We start from the raw sequence: 24341 nt of genomic DNA on the forward strand, positions 1-24341 counted from the left end.
TGGGCCTACTGCCAGTAAGGTAAAAAAGACCAAAGTTAGGCCTTATCACAAACTAGAGAAAAGCGTTTGGGACACATCAGATGAATCAGACATAGACCCTTCAGCCATCTGCAATGATGACGAGTTTGACGATGTAGACAGAAGTGTAATCGATCTAGACGCAGTTGAGGGGGCGCCCAATGAGTTGTGTGGTTTTTGTGGAGATCATGGAAAAGACAGGGAACTGTGGTACAGATGTATATTGTGCGGAAAGTGGTATCACGCAGCATGCACAATGAAAGAATCAGCTAAAGACTTTATTTGCGAATTCTGTAAATACTAAAATAATTTTTATCCTCTTTGTTTAAAAAATTATCTCTTTCATATTAAAAATATCTCTTTGTAACCAAAAACATTTTATATAACCATTTTATACTTTATTCACTATAATGTTTTACTTACACACTGTATAATAAAGTGTTTACTATAAATGGTGACTTTTATTCCACATTCCGATATGTGCTCAAAACGCGCACCATTACCCAACCCACTGCGTACCATTACCCTACGTTCGGGCAATTGTGCGCTCTTGCATACTCTTAGAAAAATAAATGTACATAGTTTGCCTTAGGGTATTTTATTTTCAAAAAAACACCAGTGTATAGTATGATAACCACTTCAACTTTTGGTGTAACGGATGACACAAAATAAGCCATTAAAAAAATATGAAAAATATTTTCCCTTAGGTGCGCACAATTCCCCCACTCTCCCCTATATATAAAATCACGGGTGAGGGATGGGTCGCGAATGTGAAAAAACATTTGGAAGTGGGTCGCCAAACACAAAAGGTTGGGAACCACTGTTCTAGAACATTCTAGGTTATGTTTTTCTAGCAAAACTGACACATTTCAGTTGTGACTTGACTGTCTAGGAGTGAAGTGCTATAATTTCTCTGCAAAAGTGACACTTTTTGAGTTGTGCCTGTTTGGTTGTAATATTTTGTAAGTACATGTTTATATTGTTTACTAGAATAATGACAGATTTTGAGTTGTGTCACTTTTCCTTGAATATAGCTTTGACTTTCAATTTTGTTTGTCATCCACAAGTCCAAATTTTGAGATGTGTCACTTTTCCTTGAAAATCATTGTACTTTTTTCATTTTGTTATACCTCCACAGTGGCAGACTTTGAGATGTGTCATTACAACTCTGAACTTTTGCAAGAAACTAAATCACAATGTTATACCAACAGTGCAATATTTTGAGTTGTGACACTTGTATTGCGAAAATAGTTCATAATTTATTATAAATATTCCACTGTTAGTACTATTACGATTTATTTTCTTGTTAAACTATCAGTAAACAATATACATTTTATTCATAAATGAATGCCACATACAGACAAAATGCCTTGCCTGTGTGTGCCATTCATTTATGAACTTTTTTAGGTTACACATTTTTTTCTAGTGAAGGCATCACAACAGCCAGTTTAAGTCTCAGGAATGAGCAATAGAACATCCCTGATTTTAAAATTAGCCAAACAAAAAGGCAATTCTACAGACTATAGGCCTACTCCTCATTCACATAATAGTGTTGTATGTGGTAATGAGTGGACAGTGATTAATGAAGAGGAAATTCCAAATACAACCCCAAATAATGAGGTTCAAGCCATATTTCAAACTACAAATGAACTTTTAACTGAACACATTGAAACCCAGCCAATCTCAACGATCCTACAAACCCGGGAAGCTGAACCTGAAGACAAAACTCAGGGTTATGTTGATGTCATTCCTAAAGAATGTACTTCTAAAGAAGTTCACAGTGAAGAAAATCATAAACCTTCGACATCAAAACAGTGTGTTAGTGAATTTTCACAAAATACCAACAAAAGCAGGGAATGTGTGCCTAAAAAACTTAATTTGCCAACGACATCAGCTCAGTCTAACCAAGAAAATGTTCGACCCAAACGAAAGTGTAAAACCGATAACGAAGCTACTGGAGATCTTTTTTCAGATGACCCTAACAGTGAAAATGATTATGACGTGGATGATTCTGACGAGGATCCAAATTACGAGCCAAAAAATGACCTTAATTTCCCTAAAAAACAAACAATATCCAACAAAATATTTAACATACCTAGAAGAAACAAAGTTGTTGTAAATACTAAAGAAAAGGAGCCTGAGATCTTTGAAGAAAATGATAATGTTTTTGAATTCTTGGAACAAAATAACACTGATCTCCAAAAGAAAAAAGGAAAGAAAAGGTCACTAAACAAAGACAACTGGTTGAAATGTAAAGCAAAAAAGCTGAGAAATTCTGGAGAGGAATATAAATCATCATCTAAGTCCAGAAAACTAATTGAGAAAAAGGAAATAAAACCACCATGCAATGATAGATGTAGAATCCAGTGTAAAACCAAAATAAACCCTGATGAACGTCAAACAATTTTCAAAAACTATTGGGCACTTGGTGACCTTTCCCGCCAAAGAGATTTCATAGCATCACATATTCAGAACATACAACCAACTTACCAGTACAAGAGAGAGGGAAATAAGAGAAAACCAAACCAAGCCTTTTATTTTGATGTTGCTGATAAGCGAGTTCGTGTATGCAAAGATTTTTTCAGAAACACCCTAGGGATCAATGACAGACCAATTAGAACCGTTATTGATAAGAAAGACGCCTCAAGTGGCTTTGTTGCTGGTGATCTGAGGGGTAAACATGATAAGCATCAAACTGATCAAGACAAGTTAATAAATGAAGGCATCAGGCGTCATATAGAATCTATTCCTAAAATTGAGAGCCACTATCTACGGGCAAACACAACCAGAGAATTCATAGAAGGTGGTAAAACAATTAGTGATTTACATCGTGATTATGTTGAACATTGTAAAAGCTTGCAAAAACCTCATGGAAATTATAAAAAGTATTACGATATATTCACCAAAGAGTATAATATTTCTTTTTTTGTTCCAAAAAAAGACCTTTGTGAGCTGTGCCATGCATATGAGACAGCTGAAGGTGAGAGAAAGACCAGTTTGCAAGAGGAATATGAAAAGCATATTATGGAAAAAGATCTATCTCGATTGAAAAAAAATTCTGACAAAGACTCAGTGAGTGTCAACACCATTGTTGCCTGTTATGACCTTCAAGCTGTATTACAGTGTCCAAAGGGGGAAGTGTCCCTAATGTATTATAAATCTAAATTAAATATGCTAAACCTGACTGTCTGTGAGCTGAAAAATGATGCCGTATTCTGCTATACTTGGCATGAAGGCGAAGGAGCCAGAGGCTCGTGCGAAATTGGAACATGCATTTACAAATACCTCAGTGAAAAAGTTAAAAATTGCGAAAACGATATTGAAATTATATTTTACTCTGATAATTGCAGCGGCCAACAGAAAAACAAGTATTTGTTTTCTATGTACTTATATGCAGTGGACAAACTGCTAATTAAGTCTATAACTCACAATTTCCTAATAAAAGGGCATAGTCAAAACGAGGGGGACAATGTACATGCAATGATTGAGAAGCAGATTAAGAAATGTCTGAAGTCTGGACCAATTTACCACCCGGCTCAATACATTTCATTGATCAAAACTGCAAAAAAAACTGGGAATCCGTATAAAGTCAATGAACTAAGTCATGAAGATTTCTTGGATTTTAAAGACCTATGGGCAAACATTGGATGTAACTCTACAGTTAATGTGTCAGGTAAGCTGCTTACTGTTATAATATAATTTAGACACTTTTATGAAACGAGAGTTATAAAATAATTCTAGTGATGAGCAGACCAATAAAGGGATTTCATCTATTATTTCACTGCAAAAACAATCTCAACCGGTTCAAACATAGTTTAACCCTACTCAGCCTTTACCATGTGAAACCAATAATTTAACTTTAATACTTTTTACACAATTTTTAAGAATCTTTTAACTTACTATCTTCTTTTACGTTTTTAAACCATCTTTCCTTTTCATATTTAATCTGAAAAATGTATGTTAAAGAGTAGTTATTTATGGCACATAGATATGCAATCAAGATGGAAGAATTGCATTTTCTTACGTTTTAAATATTTTTTCTAAACGCATATTTAACTACTTCGAACGGATTATTTTTAATTTCCTACACTTTGTTAACATACTAAAACTTTTAAATCCAACTTTTTATCCTATTCTATCTAAAAAGATAATAATTAAACATTTTACAGTTATCTTTTCATTTCAGGATGTACTGTTGCAATGAATGACATCAAAATAATTAAAGTTGAGAAAGATTCTCCCTTTAAAATCAAGTACAAGACAACTTATGATGACACAGTTGACTTTCAAGAAATTTTCATCCAGCAGATTGATATTGAAGAAAACGAGGATTTATTCGGAGACAACAAGAAGAGTCACACTAAGAAGAAAACCAGAAGTTCAAAGAAGAAACAACAGGTTTTTCCTGTGCATTGTTCAGATGTTGCTTTAAAAAAATTATACGAGCAAAGACTGGGAATTTCAGTTAACAAGAAAAAAGACTTACAATACTTACTTGAAAAACTTGTTATTCCAAGTTGCTATGCACCATTTTATAACTCACTTTAAATTTTTGCAGTAACGTTTGTGTTTAGCAACAATGTTATGTTTGTGTTAATGATTTTTATTTCCATTAGAAAATACTTCTTTAAATATTAAAAAGTGCTGCATTAGTTACTTTATATAAGACCAAACTATTGGTAGTAACTAGTGGTAGTAAATGAATGTATTTTGTTATTAATATTTGAAAACACTATTTTTCTAAACATCTAAAATAGGTCCAATGATGTTTGGAGGTTTAGTTCTAAGTAACTAACTGATTTTTTTGTTTCAATTAAAGTTAACTGTCATTAAAAACCCGTTGACTTATTTTTGTGTCATTACCATCTTCAAAGTTAACCTTTTAATGAAAAGCGGTTTTACAGGAAAATTGACACAACTCAAATTAAATTAATAAATAATTAAAAAAATAATAAACACAAACTTCATGGTTTATATTAAGCTAATTTAAATGCCCTATATTTAACTGATATAAATAATAAAATGACTTTTGGATTAAAGGTTGCAGTTCTGTTAAACGAAAAACTAATTACAAAAAGCACAATTTTCAAATCGCTCTCCTGTAAAATTTACTTTTTTTGAGTTGTGTCACTTTTCTTCTGAATGAACGATATGGTATATTGAAAAAAGGCTTTATGATGAACATTTCAAGGATTATTTTAACAGGTTTAGTAACAAATTAAAAAGTGATATTGACGAAGCCAAAAATGTGTATTATTAATATCTAATTCACAATAATTGTAACAGCGATGTAAGCCAGCAATGGAAAATAGTAAATAGTATAACTGGTAACGTAGTTAAAAATGGATTAAACAAAATCATTCTAGAAGATGGAAATCTCGAAGAAGACCCAAAATTAATATCAGAAAAGTTAAATTCATTTCTTGTTGGGTTATCAAAAAATGATGATATTTCACATATCAGTCTATGGAAACCTTCCTCCATACGGATAGGTTCGTTATTCATCGGTAAAACCGATCCACACGAGACTTGAAGCATTATTCATGGTCTAAAAAAGAAATCAACTGGATTCGATAACATATGTTATGAATCGTTCTACTCCAAATTGGAAGTCAGTCTGGAAATTAGACAGACATCTGGGAGGCTTTAGGGCATTGGCCTTTTTAACATTTCTTCCCAGGGTAATAAAGAGCGTCTGGGAATGCAGACAGGATTAGTTTGGATTAGGCATTAACTTAGTTAGAAAACACATGTAGCCAAGATTCCCAGGGAGTACGACACCACACGTGGAAAGGTCACATGCAGCTAAAAATAACATTCGAAAAACCAGTGTCCGGGATGTCGGCTCACCACTAATGGCCCGGCTGTGGGAAACCAGTTCCGTCCTTGGAGGTCACACGTGTAGACCCAAAATATCCACTGGCCAATCAGGGCTCAGAACCCCTGGGGTGCGGCACGGTAGGGGAGGCTCCGCCTCCTCTGGAAAGGGGAACCACCACCACAGTATATAAACCCAAACTTAGTCAAAATTAGTATCTTTCTATCTTCTCATCTCTTATCTCGTCATCTCAGTCTCGCATCAGCGCATTCGAGTCGGGGTCCAGTCCTGTACGAGTTCTGCCCGGTGTCATTCTCCGTGCTGCCATGTCTTTGTTGGCCCTATTGATCATGGTGCTGGATAAGTCACGCTATCCCTCAGCTATATAATGTATCTGGTAGTCTCCAGTAATAATCAGCCTTGTAAGAACAAGTGTTCAATGTATAAATATCATATAGATGTTTTGAGTCAATAAACATATATTCAATACTCAAGCACTTAAGGTTGCCCATTATTTGCTATCCTGACATGTGGAGTACACCCCAGCCATGCTTAACACATATTACAGCATGTAACTAAACAAATAGCTGAAAACGTCGTTGTTCTTATTAGTAAATTAATAAATCTCAGTTTTAGACTTGGGAGTGTTCCCGGAAATATGTAAAAGGAGTATTGTTTTTTTATTATCCAAAAAGCCTAATTTGTTCAATATAGATAATATAAGCTTAGGTTTAGTATTTTCCAAGATTCTTGAAAAATGCACGAAAAAAGATTAATAAGTTACCTTGGTGGATTTAATTTTGAAAATCAAAATCAATTTGGGTTTACAAAATGCAAATCTACGGAAGACGCGTCAATCGGTTTTGTAAATAAAATACATCCAAGCTTGAACAATAAGTGTAAAACGTCTGCCCTTTTCATAGATTTCAAAAAAGCCTTTGATCTTGTAGATCATGATGTGGTGTCGCTAAAAACGGAATCTTTAGGAATTAGGGAAGTAGCGTTAAATTGGTTTAGCAGTTTTTTTAAAAGGTAGAATCCAGCAAGTAAAAGTTGGTACTGAACTTAGTAGTTTTTTAGTAGTACTAAGTGGTGTTCCTCAGGGGTGTATTTTATCAGAAAATTATTTTTTTGTATTTATAAACGATCTGTTAAACACTCCATTTTTTGGAAAAATTTATGCTTTTCCCGATGATTTGGGTTACATTTATTCTAACAAAATGGTTGTTAATGTAAACAAAACGAAATATATAAATTTTGACAGTATAGATTTTACTTTCGATAGACCATTTAGCAACCATTTTAGACACTATGGAAAAGCTCTCAAAACACTTTTCTTTACAACAACTATCCTCAAATTTCAAATGTTTTAGAGGATGTTTTAAATTAAAACTGAGGCGTTTAGCCTCAATAATATGGCATAAATGCCATCGAATGTACAATATTTTTTGTTAATCCTACAGGAGTATACAAAAACAAATTAGAAGGTTTTTCGACCCACTTAACCCCGTGAGTTTTAACCACTTTAATGAGTTATGTGATAAAATTTGGAAAGAAGACTAAGGATTTTTAACAATTAATCCAACTTTGAAGTCTAAAAATGGTAAATATTTGAATAAATGTTCTAATATGAACGTGTGATAATCTCGTTTACATGTTTTACGTTCACATTTTTACGTTCCACGTTTACGTTCTCGTTCCAAAATTTTCTAAATAAAGGGCGAATGTAACTTCAGAAGTAGCAAAAAAACTTCATCAAATCGAAAATAAATTAATCAAAGGATTTAAGGAACGGATTAGAATTTATGAAAAAAAACAAGAATTTATTCAAAAAATTAATCAATGAAAAGAAAGCAATTATTACATTTTTTTAAATAAAAGACTAACCAAGTTTATTTATAAGTTGTTAGATGTAAGATTTTGTTTAGTTTTAAGATTTGTTCTCAGTTATTTCTAATTTCATAGGTTAATTTTAAGTAATTAAGATTTTCATGTTACATAATATAGGCCTAAGACCACTATTAGTTAAGACACAACATAATATCATCATTTCATGCAAACACATTCCAAAACAATATTAATTATAAGAAAACATGTACCTAAATAAGAAGATTCAAAAATAATTATAATATTAACTAGCCTATCCAATTTCAACATGGCCTAACCATAATTGAATTTTAATCCTAGACCTGACACAATGACAAATAGATTAGATTTATTTAGTTTCTTATAATATTATGTAATATAGCTCTGAACATCACCAAAATATGTTAAAAATCACTTATTAGACATTAAATACGTTTTCGTTGTCTATCTTATGTTGTAATCAATTGTATTCGTTTCTGGTATTTAGTGTCACTCATCTATCCAGTTTGTTATTTTCATTAAGTATCTAGCTTTTACTATACAATCTTGTTAATATTACTTATTATATATTTATCCATAATCTAATTGTAGTCATGATGGCTTTTATTTTATTATTGCAGACAGCCATCTGCAATCTGTGTTTAGTTTTGTAATTGGCGTATTGCCGTGAATAAATAAATAAATAAATAAATACCATTATCCTGCAGTTAATTATAAACAAACATAATTTAGAGCCTAGTTTAACAATATTTGTCAATACCAGAATAATAGTACATTTAATAGCGAAAAGGACCCAGGATATAGATAATTACCACCCAAGATCATAAAAATCATCTACAAAAGGATTTTTGAATATAATTTCTTTCAATGCTCGGGATAACCTAACAGGGAGCAATCGACAGTAGAGGTTTGGTGTAATAATAGCAGCCATCTTGGACAGTGACCACTGACCTATCTCAAGTAACATCCTACCGCCAAAATAAATGTTCTTTCAAATCAAACACTTGCCCATGCATTAAAATAAGACTTCTTATATAATATATTTAATAATCTCTAGATTTAAGAACAAAACAAATTATACTTTTCTATAGTAGATTTTTGTAAGGAATACTAATTTAATAATGCCCACACACACCCACAATATAATAATTTAGAACCTTAGCATAAGTATATTTAAGCACTTGTACGACAGGAGAAGCCAGTAACTATTACCAAACAATGCTTATATATTAAAAAAAAAAAAACTTGTCCGAATACCTAAAGATCGTTTCTTTTAATATAATCCGATATATTTCTAAATTATTATTTTTAATTTTAAGAGCAATAAAGGAACATTTAAATCAAATTCTAAAACCTCAAACCCAAAACCCTTCTTCCTCACTCTGACCAATAAGAAAAATTCCTCAGTTCGCCATTGTTAACTGACCACTCTGATTGGCCAGCAGTGATCTAAACAGCTTCACACGGACCCAAGCCATCTTGTTAGCATCTTTAACCAGTCTCCTCGAGGTCTTGAGACAAGACAGACCTCCGTGTACTGACTACTACATTTTTTTAAATTTATCATAAAAACCTTCAATTTAACCAGTAAAATATCAAATTACACAGTACACTTACCTGAGCTTCGAGAATATTCCTTTTATATTTCACAAAGGGAATTAGTTGAGTGAGAACATTGAACACCATATCATAATTGACACCAAGCAGTGTATTATACTTGGTACTTTTCACTCTCATATTCGTCGCTTCATCTGCCAGAACTGACATCCAGCATCAAGAGAAGTATTTCAAATAGAACTTCAAGAACTTCAGCACATAGAACATCCAGATCTTCACTCTCATCATTTCACCAAACTACCCACCAGGATGGAGCCCGTCTTCTAGACACTCGTCAAGGGTACCCTTCATCACAACCCAGCTATCCAATCGCTCAATAAAGGAGAAAACTGGTCAGAGATTTAATTTATATTCCAATATAAACATTTATTTCAAAGATCACTGTACAAACCCAATCAAATGAACTTAAAATTGTACTAAATTTCCTTTAAAAGCTCATAAAATACTTTAATATCAATTTTCTGTCATAACATTCTTTTTTACTTACAATTAATATCAATTTCTTTCTTTCAATATTTTAATCTTCCAAACAATAACTGTCATGATAAATAATTTAATATATGGCTGTCTTTTCTTTTAAATTGTCTTTGTCAGATGAAAGAACCTACCCCTAGATAAGAGCAGAACAATTGTATTTTTAATAGAGCATTCATTATATTTTTAAAAGAACCCTGAGAATTATTAATAAAAGAATTGTAAAAGAAATTAATAATTATAGTTCATTAAAAAGTTTGTAATACAGATTTGTAAACAAGAATTTATTTATTTTCTCAACCACCCTTTTTCTTTTCATTTAAGATATAATAATAAATTGACACCACAACGTGAGAGAATTTTAATACAATTAAGGATTTTATTTCGAACAAACTTGATGAAATGATTGAAAAACCTGATGGAATTAAATATTTAAAACGAATTTTACCAGCAATAAGTTTATCTATTATGATTGAAGGTAGTCGACTTTTAAATGATTTTAACAACAATTTACCTTTCGAATTGCACGTTCCATGCTTAATTATCTAGGACTTGGCACGAAGCTTGAAAAAAATGATAATAGGAGATTCTGGTATAAATAAATTAGATCAAGCTGCAATGGAACACGATATTTTTTATGCAACACATAGAGACACACATTCTACGCATATTGCAGATAAAATTTTACAAGATAAGGCAATGGATAGATTTTTGTCCAAAGATGCTGGTTTAGGTGAAAGATTTGTTGCACTTCCAACAGCTGGAGCAATGTTTTTTAAAAGAAAATTAGGAATGCGCATCAAAGAGAATTTGAAATTTTAGCTATATAAATGGAGACGAACTTAAGTTTCAGCGAAATCAAAAAGATAAGATAAAATCTGCTTTTAACCTCCTCAGACCCATGCAACAATGAGTGAAAATAAAGGGTGGTCCAACTAAAATGCACGAGGTAAATTATAAATAAAACAAAGAGTTTTCAGAGAATTATCTTAATATATTTTATTATGATATAAGGATAACACGGCCATTAAATTTCTCGCGCAAAAGAGCCATTGTTTCGTTGGATGTGTGGCAAGTGGCACCATCCTGTTGGAACCACATATCGTCCAGGTCCCTATCCTCAATTTCTGGCCACAAGAAGTCCGTTATCATCTCACGATAGCGAACACCATTCACGGTAACTGCTTGGCCGACCTCATTATCGAAGAAGTACGGCCCGATAACGCCGCCAGCCCATAAACCGCACCAAAACAGTCACTCTTTCTGGATACATGGCTTTTCAACAATCACTCGTGGATTATCATTTTCCCAAATGCGGCAATTCTGCTTGTTTACGAATCCACTGAGGTGAAAGTGTACCTCGTAGCTGAAGATAATTTTCTTTGAAAAATCACCATTGACTTCTATCTGTTTAACCAACCATTCGGCATATTGACGACGCTTGAAATGGTCAGTAGGCTTCAGATCTTGAGTTCATTGAACCGTGTAAGCGTGTAAATTCAAATCTTTATGCAATATTCGCATCAGTGATGTTCGTGAGATGTTCAATTGTTGCGCACGACGATGAGTCGAGGTTAACGGCTCTTCTGCCACACTATCGCGAACAACACCAATGTTTTCCGCAGAACGAACTGGGCGAGCACGCACAGGTTTTCACATTTCCCACTGATCCGGTTTAATTAAATTTGCGCACAATTCTCCCGATTGTGGACACATTTGGTCGATTATGGTGACCAAAAAATCACGAAGTGCTCAACATGCATTTTGATTTGAACGTCCATTTTCGTAAAATGCTTCAACAATCTTAAAGCGCTGCTTAATGGTATACCCCTCCATGGTTGAATTTGTCGAACACTGAAACAAAAAGATGTCAAATTAAGTTCTTCAAAATACTTGACGTTAAGGTGTGACTAACAATTATCATCGTGCATTATGGATGGATCACCCATTAGCATCAGAACGACCCAAAATAAATTTATCAGAATTATTAAAAAAAGGATACAGGGAAAGCAGCTTCCTTTGTATATTAATAAAAAAAAAATATACCAATACAGCATTTATTTGTTTTCAAAACTCTGAAACTGTTTTATATATTAAGTGGTAACAGAGGATCAGTACAGATATTTCAAGGAACAAGAAGCATCAACAACTTTTTAAAACGCCTAAAGTAAACAAATCAATTTTTAGACAATCGTATCTCTATTTGGGGCCAAAATATTTTAATGAATTACCAATGGACATTAAGGAAATTTCTAATTCAAATGAGTTTTGTGCAAGGTAAGAGCTGGGCTATTTACTAAAAGCGATATTTACTAAAAATATCAGTAAAACTGTAGGAGCTAGAACGTTTCCTCAGTAGTACTACTATATCACCTTCCCTTGGGAGTGGATGAAAGTTTTCACATGAATACTTTGACAGAGCAAAATTTTGACTATTCTAAAAGCCAGTCAGAAATGAGAAAACAATTAACTCAACTACAGAAAAAAAAAATGTGAGCTGAATGGGATAGGAATATTGGTGGATACATCGTTAATAGAAGAAGAGCAGGATTCATATGCAAATAAACTTCAACAAAACCTGATTTGAAATTCTCAGTCAAACAGTCCTAATAATTCACATGTTCAAACATCTAAGAAATCCGATAACATTTTGATTTCGGCTGACGCCATTAATCCAGCAGCCGATAAACATACAAGGGACGGCCATTTTTCAATGACAAACACTGCAAACACAAACTGCAAGCAGAGGATATACCGCGAGACCAAGGAACAAATCGAACTTGAAGGGAAAAACATATTATCATTAGCATCTTGTTTCTTCTGTGCAACTTTCGGAAGCGACTTCTCCGTGCAATTCAAAATCTAGAACGATCGACAGGCGAACCACTGCCGGGCAAAGTCGAATTGAGGTTAGAAATAGGAAACGTAACACCATAGACAATTTAATAGAAATTCCTCTGGTTTAATCATTGGACGGAGTAGTAGTGACTAAACATTGAAGGTTGTTGAAAAACTCAGACACCTGTTTGTATCAAGAACATCAGAAAGTTTTAAGAGTGATTCTTTGAAGCAGTACCTAAATAAGAAAGCTCAAGGCAACTAACGCCAAAGGGAAGCTAAGTATATAGCCTATAGAAACTTTCGAGATTTCGATATGGAGAGTTTTATTGATCTTGCATCAAACACTAACTGGGACGAGATTAAAGAATTAAAGTGTATTAATGAAATGACCGATAAACTGACAAAAGTTATAATAAATATCTTTGACATATGTGTTCCGTTAGTTAGAAAGCGTGTCACTAAAGATAGAGCACCATGGCGTGACGATTACATAAAAAGACTAACCGTAATGAAAAATAAATTGAGGAACGATTATGTAAAAACAAAATGCCCCACCATTAAGCAATCTTATTGCAAATTGAGAAATAATTTAAACAATGCCATAATGCTTGCAAAGAAAAATTATTTCAAAAAAAATTTAGATCTGAAAAATCCTAAAGCTTTCTGGAAGGCGATGCGAAGAGAAGGAGCGATGAATACTGGTCAAGATAATACGAATACCTGCAAAATAACTCCAGATGTATTGAACACTTACTTTGCTCAAATGGGTGCAGGAAACACCTCAAGTACAGATATGCTTAATTTTTATAAAAATAACTCACACAGTGAAACCAGGAGTGATTTTAAATTTAGGCAAGTGAGTGAGTATGAAATAAGACAAGTAATAAACAGCATTTCTTCATCAGCTTTCGGAGTAGATGGTATATCCATCCATATGGTGAAAGGCTTAAGTCCATATTGTTCTGGAGTAATTACTCACCTTATCAATAAATCACTGATGGATGGTTGTTATCCGACGGCATGGAAGAAAAGCGTCGTGGTTTCCGCTCCCCAAGGTACCAAATGCTTCTACTGCCTCTCAGTTTAGACCTATTTCTTTACTCCCAACTATATCAAAGGTGATGGAAAAGTTCGTGACAGAACAAATTATTTCATATATTGAAAATGAGAAAATCGTGTCCGAAACACAGTCAGGATTCAGGAGAGGCTTCAGCACTTGCTCTGCACTTTTAAATATGGTCGATGAAGTCTGCAGGGCCAGAAATAACAAAATGTGCAGTGTCGTAGCTGCCCTGGACTACAGACAAGCCTTTGATTCGGTAAATCATGATGTCTTACTAGCAAAGTTGAAGTTTTACGGGTTCGATGATTTGTCTCTGAGGTGGTTATCATCGTATTTGAGAGGCAGGTCTCAAGTGACAAAGGTTGATGGTCGGTTTTCAGAATGGTTACCTAAAGCTGTAGGAGTTCCCCAGGGGAGTTGTTTGGGGCCAATTCTGTTTATTTTGTATGTTGCAGGTTTGGACAGCCAGTTAAATTTCTGTTCATTGCATGCCTATGCAGATGATTGTCAACTCTTGCTATCTTACCATCTTTCAGAGGCAAACGAGGCTTGTATTCAGCTGAGAAATGATTTGTTAGCAGTTAGTAAATGGTCAGAAGATCACGGTCTCAGGCTGAACCCTGAAAAGTGCTCGGTCATGCATTTTGGTAAACAGACCTTAAATGCTGATATGGGAAATATTTCGCTCAATATTGTTGATTTATTAAGGTGTGATAGGCTGAAGATTCTTGGAGTCAGCATAGACTCGGAGCTTACTTTCAATAGCCAGATTGAGTTGATACATCGTAGAGTTATGTGCAAACTTAGGATGCTTTACAGGCTGAAGAATATTCTTCCCGAGGCTGCAAAGTTGCAACTTGTGCAGGCCCTTATTTTCCCTATAATTGAATATTCACTTCCCGTGTTTGGTTACAGCTTGAGTCAGGAACAACTTACAATTCTTCATAGGCTCCAAAACTGTGCAGTAAGGTTTGTTTACAATATTCGTAAATTTGACCATATTACAAGTTACCGCCGGAAAGCAAGTGTGTTAACTATTAAGGAGATTTGTTAACAAACTGTCACCATAGTCCACAAGGTTCTTGACACTGGTAGACCTGCGTACCTGAACTAAAGATTGATGTTGCGGTCGGCGGTCAGGGAACGTCATACTCGGCAGGACGCCATGCTGCAACTGCCGAGGGTTCACCTGGAGAGGGGCAAGAGGGGATTCTCGTACTTTGGACCCAAGGAATACAATTCCCTACCACCTGCTGTTAAAACCCTACCCTTAAGTAGTTTTAAAAGGAAGTTAAAAGAAATTAACTTAAGTTATTAGGTAGCCACTTATGTATACTTTATTTTATGCTGTTTCAGCTTATTATGTAATTGACCTGAGTTAATTTGAAAAGCAGTTTGTAAATACTGAAATTCGCTTGAAAATAAAGTCATTATTTATTTATTTTAACTATGAAATAACTAAGTTAAAAAATAGGCGACCTGGTTAAAGCTCCTACAAGGTAGGTGTACCTACATTTATGGAAAAAGATCTTTTCTGTTGACTTTTGGCCTTTGAGAGCCTTTGTTAATCGCTTTCTGTTTCACCAGAAAACCCCTCTATTAGAAGTGACTCTTCTTTTTTTGGAGCAGGACCAATGTATGATACCTAAGACTTAAGTAAGTGAAACTCAGTGTAGGCCTAGGTATAGTTTGAGTATATTAGACCAGGAAACACTCGTAATTGGTAGTTGCACATTTTAACATTCAGTCAATTAAAAATAAATTTAATACTCTGGAGGTATTTCTAAATAACAAGTGCGATATACTATGCATTAATTAACATTGATGTGCTCATGATGAACTGCACACATATACACCTGTAGGATATATATTAGCTGCAAACTACTGCAGAAATGTGCCCTATGGGAGTGTGGCTATTTTTGTGATAGACTAGTTTACGAGAAAGCGCATTTATTAGTGCGAACACATGATAAAATCCGACATCATATCACAAGTGCCAGAATGGGGGCAACTATTCAGTATGTAAACGTCCTTGTACACGTGTGTAAATAAGTTCACCTCATACCCTAAAAGATGTCCAGAATCTATGTAGGGGACAAGGAGTGTAGATACATCTAAGCGCGAACTGGGTCGGGAAAGTGCATACGGAATTCTTCAATGATGTTTAGCATAGATTTTCCTATGTGCGCGCACTAAGACGTCAGAGTCTCATGACTTGATGATCCGTACCTCCACTGTCCTAAAGTAAGGTCGGAAACAGATTTGTAGGACATCCCGATATACCGTAACGATGAGTCATCCGCTTTATCCGTTTATATTTAAATAAACCCGACAACTAATTGAAAAATTGTGTGAAGCTGCATAAAAATTAATAAATGTATAGATTACGTATAGCCTTTCTATTCAGGACTGTCCGACTCAGTTTCAAGCTAGCTGTTTTCCAGCACGAATCCTTTTCTGTAGCAAAAGCCCTAATGCCTCCTTTGAAGTGATGTAATCTCTAAATATGTTTCGTACACCCACTACCCGATTTACTAGTTTTCCGCTGGCTAACAGTTGAGCGAATCACAGTGCTTGCATTTATTTTTTTTTATATATAAGGGCATAAGACACGCAGGTTATCAATGCCCGTAGGTTTAACGGACACCTACACTTTAAAAATATGGTGTCACGTTATCAGTGCAAGGAATAAATAGCGGATCGCTGTGTCAAAGAAAATTATCACATTGAGACAATAAGAAAAACAACAACAGTGAACGGAGGACTAAAACTAAATAACAAAATTAACCGAGAGGCTGTAAAGGGGCCCGATAGTTAAAATATGTCAGATAAATAATAACTATAATAAATATAACAAAATCTAATGCTAAAACCAGGTAAGTTAGTGAAGGTAAGGTTGTAAAGGGACCCACCCCTCACTAATAACAAATAAATAGAAGGACAAAAGTGCCCGTCTCCTTACATGACACATACATATTAAGATAGTGGTATCTCTCACCTCACATAAATTTTTAACTGTAAAGGGGTTTACCCTTGATTAAAACTCAGAAAGTTTCCTAACGAAATTTAAAAGATTGCACTTAGGCGGTGCTGGTTAAAAGCCTTAAAACTAAATAACAACTCAGGGGTGAACTGTAAAAGGGCTCACCCCTGCCAAACAATAGCGGTTACAGTGTTTACTAAAACTAATCAGGTACTAATAGGACTCATATTCTGGACATTAATTTGGTGCTCTCCAGAAAACTAAAGAGCTTTGTTAAAACATCTTTGTCACCAAGCAAATCATCTAACCGGCCTGGCAAATGATGTGCTCTCCTCTGCCCGGCGTAGAGGCGGCAGTCTATCAACACGTGGCTGACGTCTAACGCCATGTTATACTCCGCACACTGCGGTGGATCACCACGACTCATTAGGAAACTGTGAGAGAGGCGAGTGTGTCCGATACGGAATCGACACAGTACAACCTCCTCTCTACGGTTAGTGCGGTAAGCAGTTGACCAAGGCTTTACTGTGTATTTAATCTGCCGAAGTTTGTTATTGGTCACTTGATCCCACGATACATTCCACTGATGTTGTAGTCGTGACTTTACAATCGGCTTTAGATCGGACGCGATTGATCGCCTAGTACATGGAGTCAGAGAGATTGCCTCCTTTGCTGCCCTATCTGCGATCTCGTTACCAGGTATTCCGGTATGTCCAGGTACCCATAGTAACGTAATTTCGATACCCCGCGACATCATCTCGCTCAAAGCGTAGCGGATCTTACGAACCAGGACATGTTTGGAGTACATGTCCTTGATAGCCAGCAGACCGAGTCCGAGCACACTACCACCCTATTTGTTCTTAGACATACAATATTTAAAGATTTCAAGATAGCAGTTAGTTCTGCTGTGTATATTGAAGATTCAGGAGTGAGGCAGAATTTGTACTCTCTATTGGAAGTGACAAAGGCACAACCCGTTCCTGCCTCACTCTTTGAGCCATCCGTGTAGATGACATCGTAGGGTGAACAGGATGTCAAAATTTCTCTACAGGCGCTTGTGGACAACAGTGATGCGTCTTGCTTGTCCAACTGTAATAACGACAGTATTACATTGGGAGTTCTGACTGTCCATGGTGGCCTATCCATCTCGTGACATACTTCAACATCAATCGCTCTCATGTCCACTTCTGCGAGATGTAACAGGATTCTAATGCCAAATGGTGCGGGGGCATTAGGCTTATTGTGGTACAAGGGAGCAAGCGATGTGTCTAGGACTACCTCAAAGGCCGGATTGTCTGCCTTGATTTTAAACTAAAAAAATAGTTCATAGCCAATTGAACACGTCTGAAAGATAGGGATGGCTCACCACTCTCAGCTAACAGACTGACAACGGGGCTACGAAGAGCACCAGTAGCCAATCTGACAGCAGAGTGATGGATTGAGTCCAACATTTTAAGGGCTGTTGGCTTGGCAGAAGAATAAACCTGGGATCCATAATCAATACAAGATCGAATATATGCCTTGTAAAACTGAAGCATGCATTTTCTATCTGCACCCGACTTCGTTCCGCTTAAAGCTCTCATCGCGTTAAGTCTCTTTAGGCATTTCGCTTTAAGTTCTTTAATGTGCGAAACCCACGTCAGTCTGTAATCAAACCACAACCCCAGGAATTTCACACAGCGACTCGCTGGGATTATTATTCTATTTATCCTAAGAGTTGGATCAGCGACGTTCCTCAGTCGAGAAAAAGTTATACATTTAGTCTTTGAAGGAGAAAAATAAAACCCGGTTTGGTTGCTCCAATCTTCAAGACGGTGGATGGTGAGCTGAAGGTACCTCTCTGCAGTAGCCAGCCTCCTGGCAGGGACAAACACAGCAAAGTCATCTACGAATAGAGAGCATCTGACAGGAGCTCTGACGCAGGAAGTGATGCTGTTTATGGCCACAGCAACGAGAGTACAGCTAAGGACACTCCCTTGAGGTATACCGTTCTCAAGAATTTTGGTGTCGGACAAATGAGTTCCTAGTCTTACATTAAAAGAACGTTCATCCATAAAACCTTTAATAAAATATAACATATTACCGCCGACGCCCCAATTTGAAAGGGTGTTTATAACTCCCCTACGCCAAGCTGTATCATACGCTTTTGTTATATCAAAAAATACAGCAACAAGTTGCCTCCGTTCAAGGAAAGCATTCAGAATTGACGATTCCAGGCATACTAGGTGGTCTAGAGTTGAACGGCCTTGACGGAAGCCACATTGCTGTGGAGACAGGAGATTATTGTGTTCTAGGAACCATACCAGTCTACGATTTACCATCCGCTCCAGTATCTTACAAAGACAACTGGTAAGCGAGATAGGCCTGTAGCTAGTAGGGGAGAACTTGTCTTGGCCAGGTTTGTATAATAGCACAACGTAAGAGTTACGCCATGAACTTGGAAAGCTGCGTTCTTGAAAAATTCTATTGAAAAGGGACAAGAGGCACGCTTTAACCTCTACAGGAAGGTTTCTCAACATGGCGTAGTGGATGTCGTCAGCACCGGGAGCTGTGTTTATAATGGGAGAAATAGCAGATTCTAGTTCGTCAAGGGAAAACAATAAATTTAAGGGACTTATATAGTTATTGTCATTTAAGGGCTGTGCTTCATGTTGTACTTTATATAGCTGGAACAAAGGACTGTAGGACGTCGTCCTCGACACGTTAGAAATGGACGAGGCGAGAGCGTTTGCCACATCTTTCGGCTAGGTTAATATGATGTCGTTCACCCTTAAGCCAAGAATAGGCAGAGGTGGCCGTTTTCCGCAAACTGCCTTTAGTCTCCTCCACACCAGAGATAAAGGGGTGGTACGGTTAATCGAGGAAGTAAATTCCTTCCACGAATTTCGTCGACATCTTTTAAATATGAGACGAGTTTTAGCTCTGGCAAGACGAAATCGTGCGAGGTTTTCCTCGTTCGGAGATCTATTAAATATCCGCAAGGCTTTCCTGCGCTCCCGAAGCGATATCCTACACTCTTCTGTCCACCAAGGTACGTTTCGTCCTTTTATGATTCCTGTTGTTTTTGGAATACTTTCCAGAGCGGCACTTGAAATGGCAACAGTTATATTGTTGACGGCGGAGTCTATATCTACTGATGTTGAAACATCTGGTGCCTGTAAAACTTGTTTAAATTTGCCCCAATCTGCCTTATCAAGCATCCATTTAGGTCTTTGGGGCACATTACCTGGAATATCGAGAACTTTAGTTATGACCGGTGCGTGGTCGCTACCGTAAAGGTCAGAGGAAACTGACCAGTCGAAGCGGTAAGCAATTTGTGGTGTGCACACGGTTAGGTTTAATACTGACCAGGAACCTGTTCTCGGGCAAAGATAAGTTGGCAAGCCATCGTTCAATAAAACAAGATTCAGATCATCAAGGACCTTGGAAACCATGTTGCCCCTTGGAGTGCAAGTAGTAGAGCCCCAAAACCGATGGTGGGCGTTAAAATCCCTCACAAGTACGAAAGGATGAGGCAATTGAATAATAAGGTCCAATAGATCTTCTCTTGGAAGACATTCTGGTGGCGGGGGGATATAAACACAACAGATATGTAATTTAAACGGTATGTCAAGCTTTATGCATATTACTTGTAGAGATGTGTTCATAGGTACCTCCACTGTATTCAGAGAAGGATTTTCGAGAACCATAACTCCTCCACATGCATGTCCGTCATTATGGTTGTCATGGCGGAAGATATCCCATCCCCTGATGGAAAATTGGCATGCACGGCGAAGCTTGGTCTCCTGAATACATATGACATTTGGTTTTATTTCTGATGCTAATAGGTTCAGGTCTTCCAGATGGCTTCGCAGTCCGTTAATATTCCATTGTATAATATTCATATAAAATTAGGTTTTAAAAGTAATTTTGTTTTTCCTTGATTTTGTTTGAAATTTACAGTACTTTTTTTCTAATTCTGAATGTGGTCTAAGGTCGTCATCAAACAAATCCTCCTCCATTAGGCTGGATTTAGAGGACTGGTATGAGGGAGGGGTTCTGTTGGCACCCTTTGACCGTTCGACCACTTTAGAGGCAATTTTTTGATTCAGCCCTGATACAAGTTTTTGGCGTACTTCCGGAGATAAATTTTTCTTTCCCGTCACGCTGGAACCTCCAGCATTAGGGGTTTTTAAAAATTGAGCAGCAACCTGCCCTTCAGAAGACTGTTGCTTGTTTAAAGTGTTTCGTCCTTTGAGTTGAGTAGGTGTAGCCGGTCTTACAGACACAGAAGGTGCAAGGTCTGATACATCAGTGCCTCCACTACGTGGGAAGGTCTTGGCACTAAGTTGTTGTACGAAAGCAGCAACCTGTTGGGTTAGTTCTCTAACCATGCCTTCCAGAGCTGAGCAGGAAGAACACGGTTTCGGTTGCACAGGGACAGAGGCAGCCTGAGAATAGGATACGTCCTTCTTCGGGGTTTGCCCAAGTCGTTTCCTATACTCTTTACGAGCATCGCCGAAAGACAATTTCTCGCTAGTGACTATTTTTAGCACTTCCTTTTCTTCTAAGTATATTTTACAGCTGCGAGAGCTTGAAGGATGCTTGCCCTTGCAGTTGACGCACTGCTCTTCGCCACCGGCACAGTCCTTGTCACTGTGACCACTTTTTGCCACAAAGACTACATGTTTCAGGGTTATTGCAAGTTTTGCTTGAATGTCCAAAACGTTGACATCTATAACACCTCTGAGGATTTCTAAAGTATGGACGAACTTGTAGAGAAAGATATCCTGCTCTAATTGTGGCTGGTGGGTGTGGAAGGGCAAAAGTCAAAATGTGACCTGGTGTAGGTGTCGGTACACCGTGTTCAACCTTCATTATTCTCACCACATCAGTCACAAGACAATCTTTCAGTTCTTCTTTCAACTCTTCAATTGAGCAACATAGCATATCGCGACAGATTACAATTCCTTTGCAGAAGTTTAATGTCTCATGAGGATGGACAACGACTTCTACTTTGTCGTAAAAGGATCTCATGGAGAGAAACTTCTGAGCCTGTGGAGCGTTCGCAGCCTCTACTAAGATGCTTCCATTACGGAGCTTCCTAACAGAAGACGGCGAGCCGCCCACTTCGACTCGAGCCTTGTTAACAAGGAATGGGCTCACCTAGAAAAAGTGGGGTGGGAAGATTTTGAATATTAATTTTCTTGTCTGCAGTTTTTCTCTGTTTGTTTGTTTCCTCTTCAGATTCTGAAGAGAGAGCACGCTTCTTTTCCAGATCCATAGAATCTCTTTCTACAACTCCTATCATTTTTTTGTGCTTGAGAAGGGTTTAATGTAGCCATTCAATATTTGAACCAGCGCATCGTGATTAAAGGTGCAGGCCGAGACATCGGGAACGGGTATACCCTCGGTAACCTGTCAGCCAAAGCTTCCCAGTTCCCCGGGGCCCGATGTTATCTCGTTTAACCGAGTCGGGAATTCACGCACTACTCGGGCTCGCACGTGGCAACAGAAATCTCCGACATTTCTGTCCAATAATCACTTCCTGACCAGGGACCGAAGTGGCTGGCACCAGGATTCATACTACCGTTTGCTTCGGCAGAGCAAGCTCACATCAGCTCTCTTCTGCTACACCTTCTCAGAGTGTAGCAGTTCAAGCACTCCCCACAAACAATAGCACGATCCAGTCAGGAAAAGGGAGGAATTAGGAATAGGTAGGATTTATGGATGAGACAGGGGAAAGTGCCAGGATTGGAGATGTGTCTGGCACTAGCTCGGGATACAAAATGTCGCCAACCTTTAAACGTCAGAGGAAGACGTCCCCCTACGGGCAGAGTGCTTGCATAGCATCCGTAATCCTAGCCTATAGATTTACAAGTACCTTCTCTCGGTCAGGATGAATGGTGAATGTGGCGTTTGTTCAAATCAGTTCACCCATAATAGTAGTTTCGCCAAGTGTTCTGTGTGCAATTTGTGTTTCTACTGCGACTGTGTAGATATTGCCTTATCGATATGGAGCCAAATAGGAGTAGAGAGTGACTGCCTGAGTGAGCCAAATGTGAGATGTACTGCAACCAAGGTAAAGATTTTAACGTAAACCAAAGAAAAGAAACTTTATTGTAAAAGGATTTAATTTCTAAATGACATAAAATAATTTCTTATGAAAATGGAAAAAAAAAATAAAACAACAATTTACCATTTATTATAACATTCTTTCAGACAAAAATAGCACTGTACACTGATGCATGATCCTTTGTCTGTTGTATTTTAAACCATTGTCACGGCTCTCACAGCGTACTTCTAAAGTATTATCATTCTCTGCATCTTATCGATCCCGCCCTTCTATGTTAAGCTGCTAGAACACTTTAGTTACCTGTAGGAGGTAGCAATACTTTGGAACATTCTAGTGAAATTCGGGATGTTTTAGATGAATATGTATCTATTTGAAACGATGCAAGTGACATTGAAGCTCCTGATATACCTTCAGACATTCCACTTTGTTATATTTCAAGTGGCAGTGGTGAAGAGTACGAAACGGACCCTAATGAACTTTCAGGCTCTGAAGAAGGTGAGTCGGATACGGACGCTAGGCCTACGCCTAATCCAAAACAAAGTAGGAACACAAGGCCTACAACCCTGCTAAATTGTCCTATAACCCCCATTGCACTTCCTCCGCAAAACGAACAGACGTGGACACGGGTTTTCTCACCTAAACCTGAAATTGACATTGTGTAAGTTACAGATTAGGAATATTGGCCCAGGAAATCTACCCCCAAGAAATCCAAAACCTGATTCATATTTCAGTTTGTTTTTACTACGGCAATACTGAACCATATTGTGAAACACACTATTGTGCAAATCAAGCCATTGCTAACAACAGAAACTCTAACGAAATAAGAAAGTTTTCTCGATTGCAAAAATGGATCAATGTAACCTACACAGAAATAAGTTTTTAACTCGATTTTGATCTACATGGGTTTATCTGTCAGAAAGAACACGGCATCCTATTAGGATACCAGATCTACTCAAGTTATCCCTTTCTATGCTAGAGCAATGCCTAGGAATAGATTTTTCTTGATTCTTAGCCATTTACATTTGAACCTGGCCTTAAAAGTTCGCCGCGGAGAACTAAGTTATGACCCATTGGTCAAAGTTTTGATACCTTTTTGACTACCTCAACAAAAGTTTCAAACAATATTTTGTCCCTAACCTTAGATGAATCCTTGATTGGTATGAAGAACCGCTGTTCAATCATACAATACATGCCTAAAAAATGTGCCCGCTATGGAATAATGAAGTTTAAAGTGTGTGACAGTCAGACCAACTACATTAAGCATGTTGAATTATAAAGGGGTTCAGATTTCTTAAGAGGAGACCCCGGCCCTTTCACTGAAAAAGTAATTTTATCATCAGTGGGAAAAGCTAATCTGTTGGACAATCACTACCATGTTCTTTTCGACCAATTCTACACAAAATTTTTACTGGCAAAAAATGTATCACAGAAACACGGAACCGTAAACAAATCTACTAAATCTACAAATCCCAAACCCTGTGGGATGAAGACATTGATTCCAACCAGTACCATCATTTTCTGTAGGAACCCAACCGTGTCTTTGGGCAGCTGTGAATGTGATAAGACTTTTTAAATTTATGAAGATGTTTTTCAGTTTGAAACAAAA

At 37.0% G+C, this 24341-nt stretch overlaps 1 protein-coding gene across 1 annotated transcript; it reads left to right on the forward strand.

Annotated features, from left to right (window-relative positions):
- Positions 1–849: 849 nt before the first annotated feature.
- Positions 850–23230, forward strand: LOC124372142 (the record flags this gene model as incomplete). The annotated part of the gene is made up of 5 exons (XM_046830507.1): positions 850–3691; positions 4205–4534; positions 14153–14344; positions 22659–22741; positions 23090–23230. Coding segments are annotated over exons 1-5 (2958 nt in total), but the record flags the coding sequence as incomplete, so codon positions are not given.
- Between the last annotated feature and the right edge of the window lie 1111 nt (positions 23231–24341).

This window comes from Homalodisca vitripennis, unplaced genomic scaffold, assembly GCF_021130785.1.
Source record: "Homalodisca vitripennis isolate AUS2020 unplaced genomic scaffold, UT_GWSS_2.1 ScUCBcl_2518;HRSCAF=7376, whole genome shotgun sequence".
In the NCBI taxonomy this organism is placed as follows: domain Eukaryota; kingdom Metazoa; phylum Arthropoda; class Insecta; order Hemiptera; family Cicadellidae; genus Homalodisca; species Homalodisca vitripennis.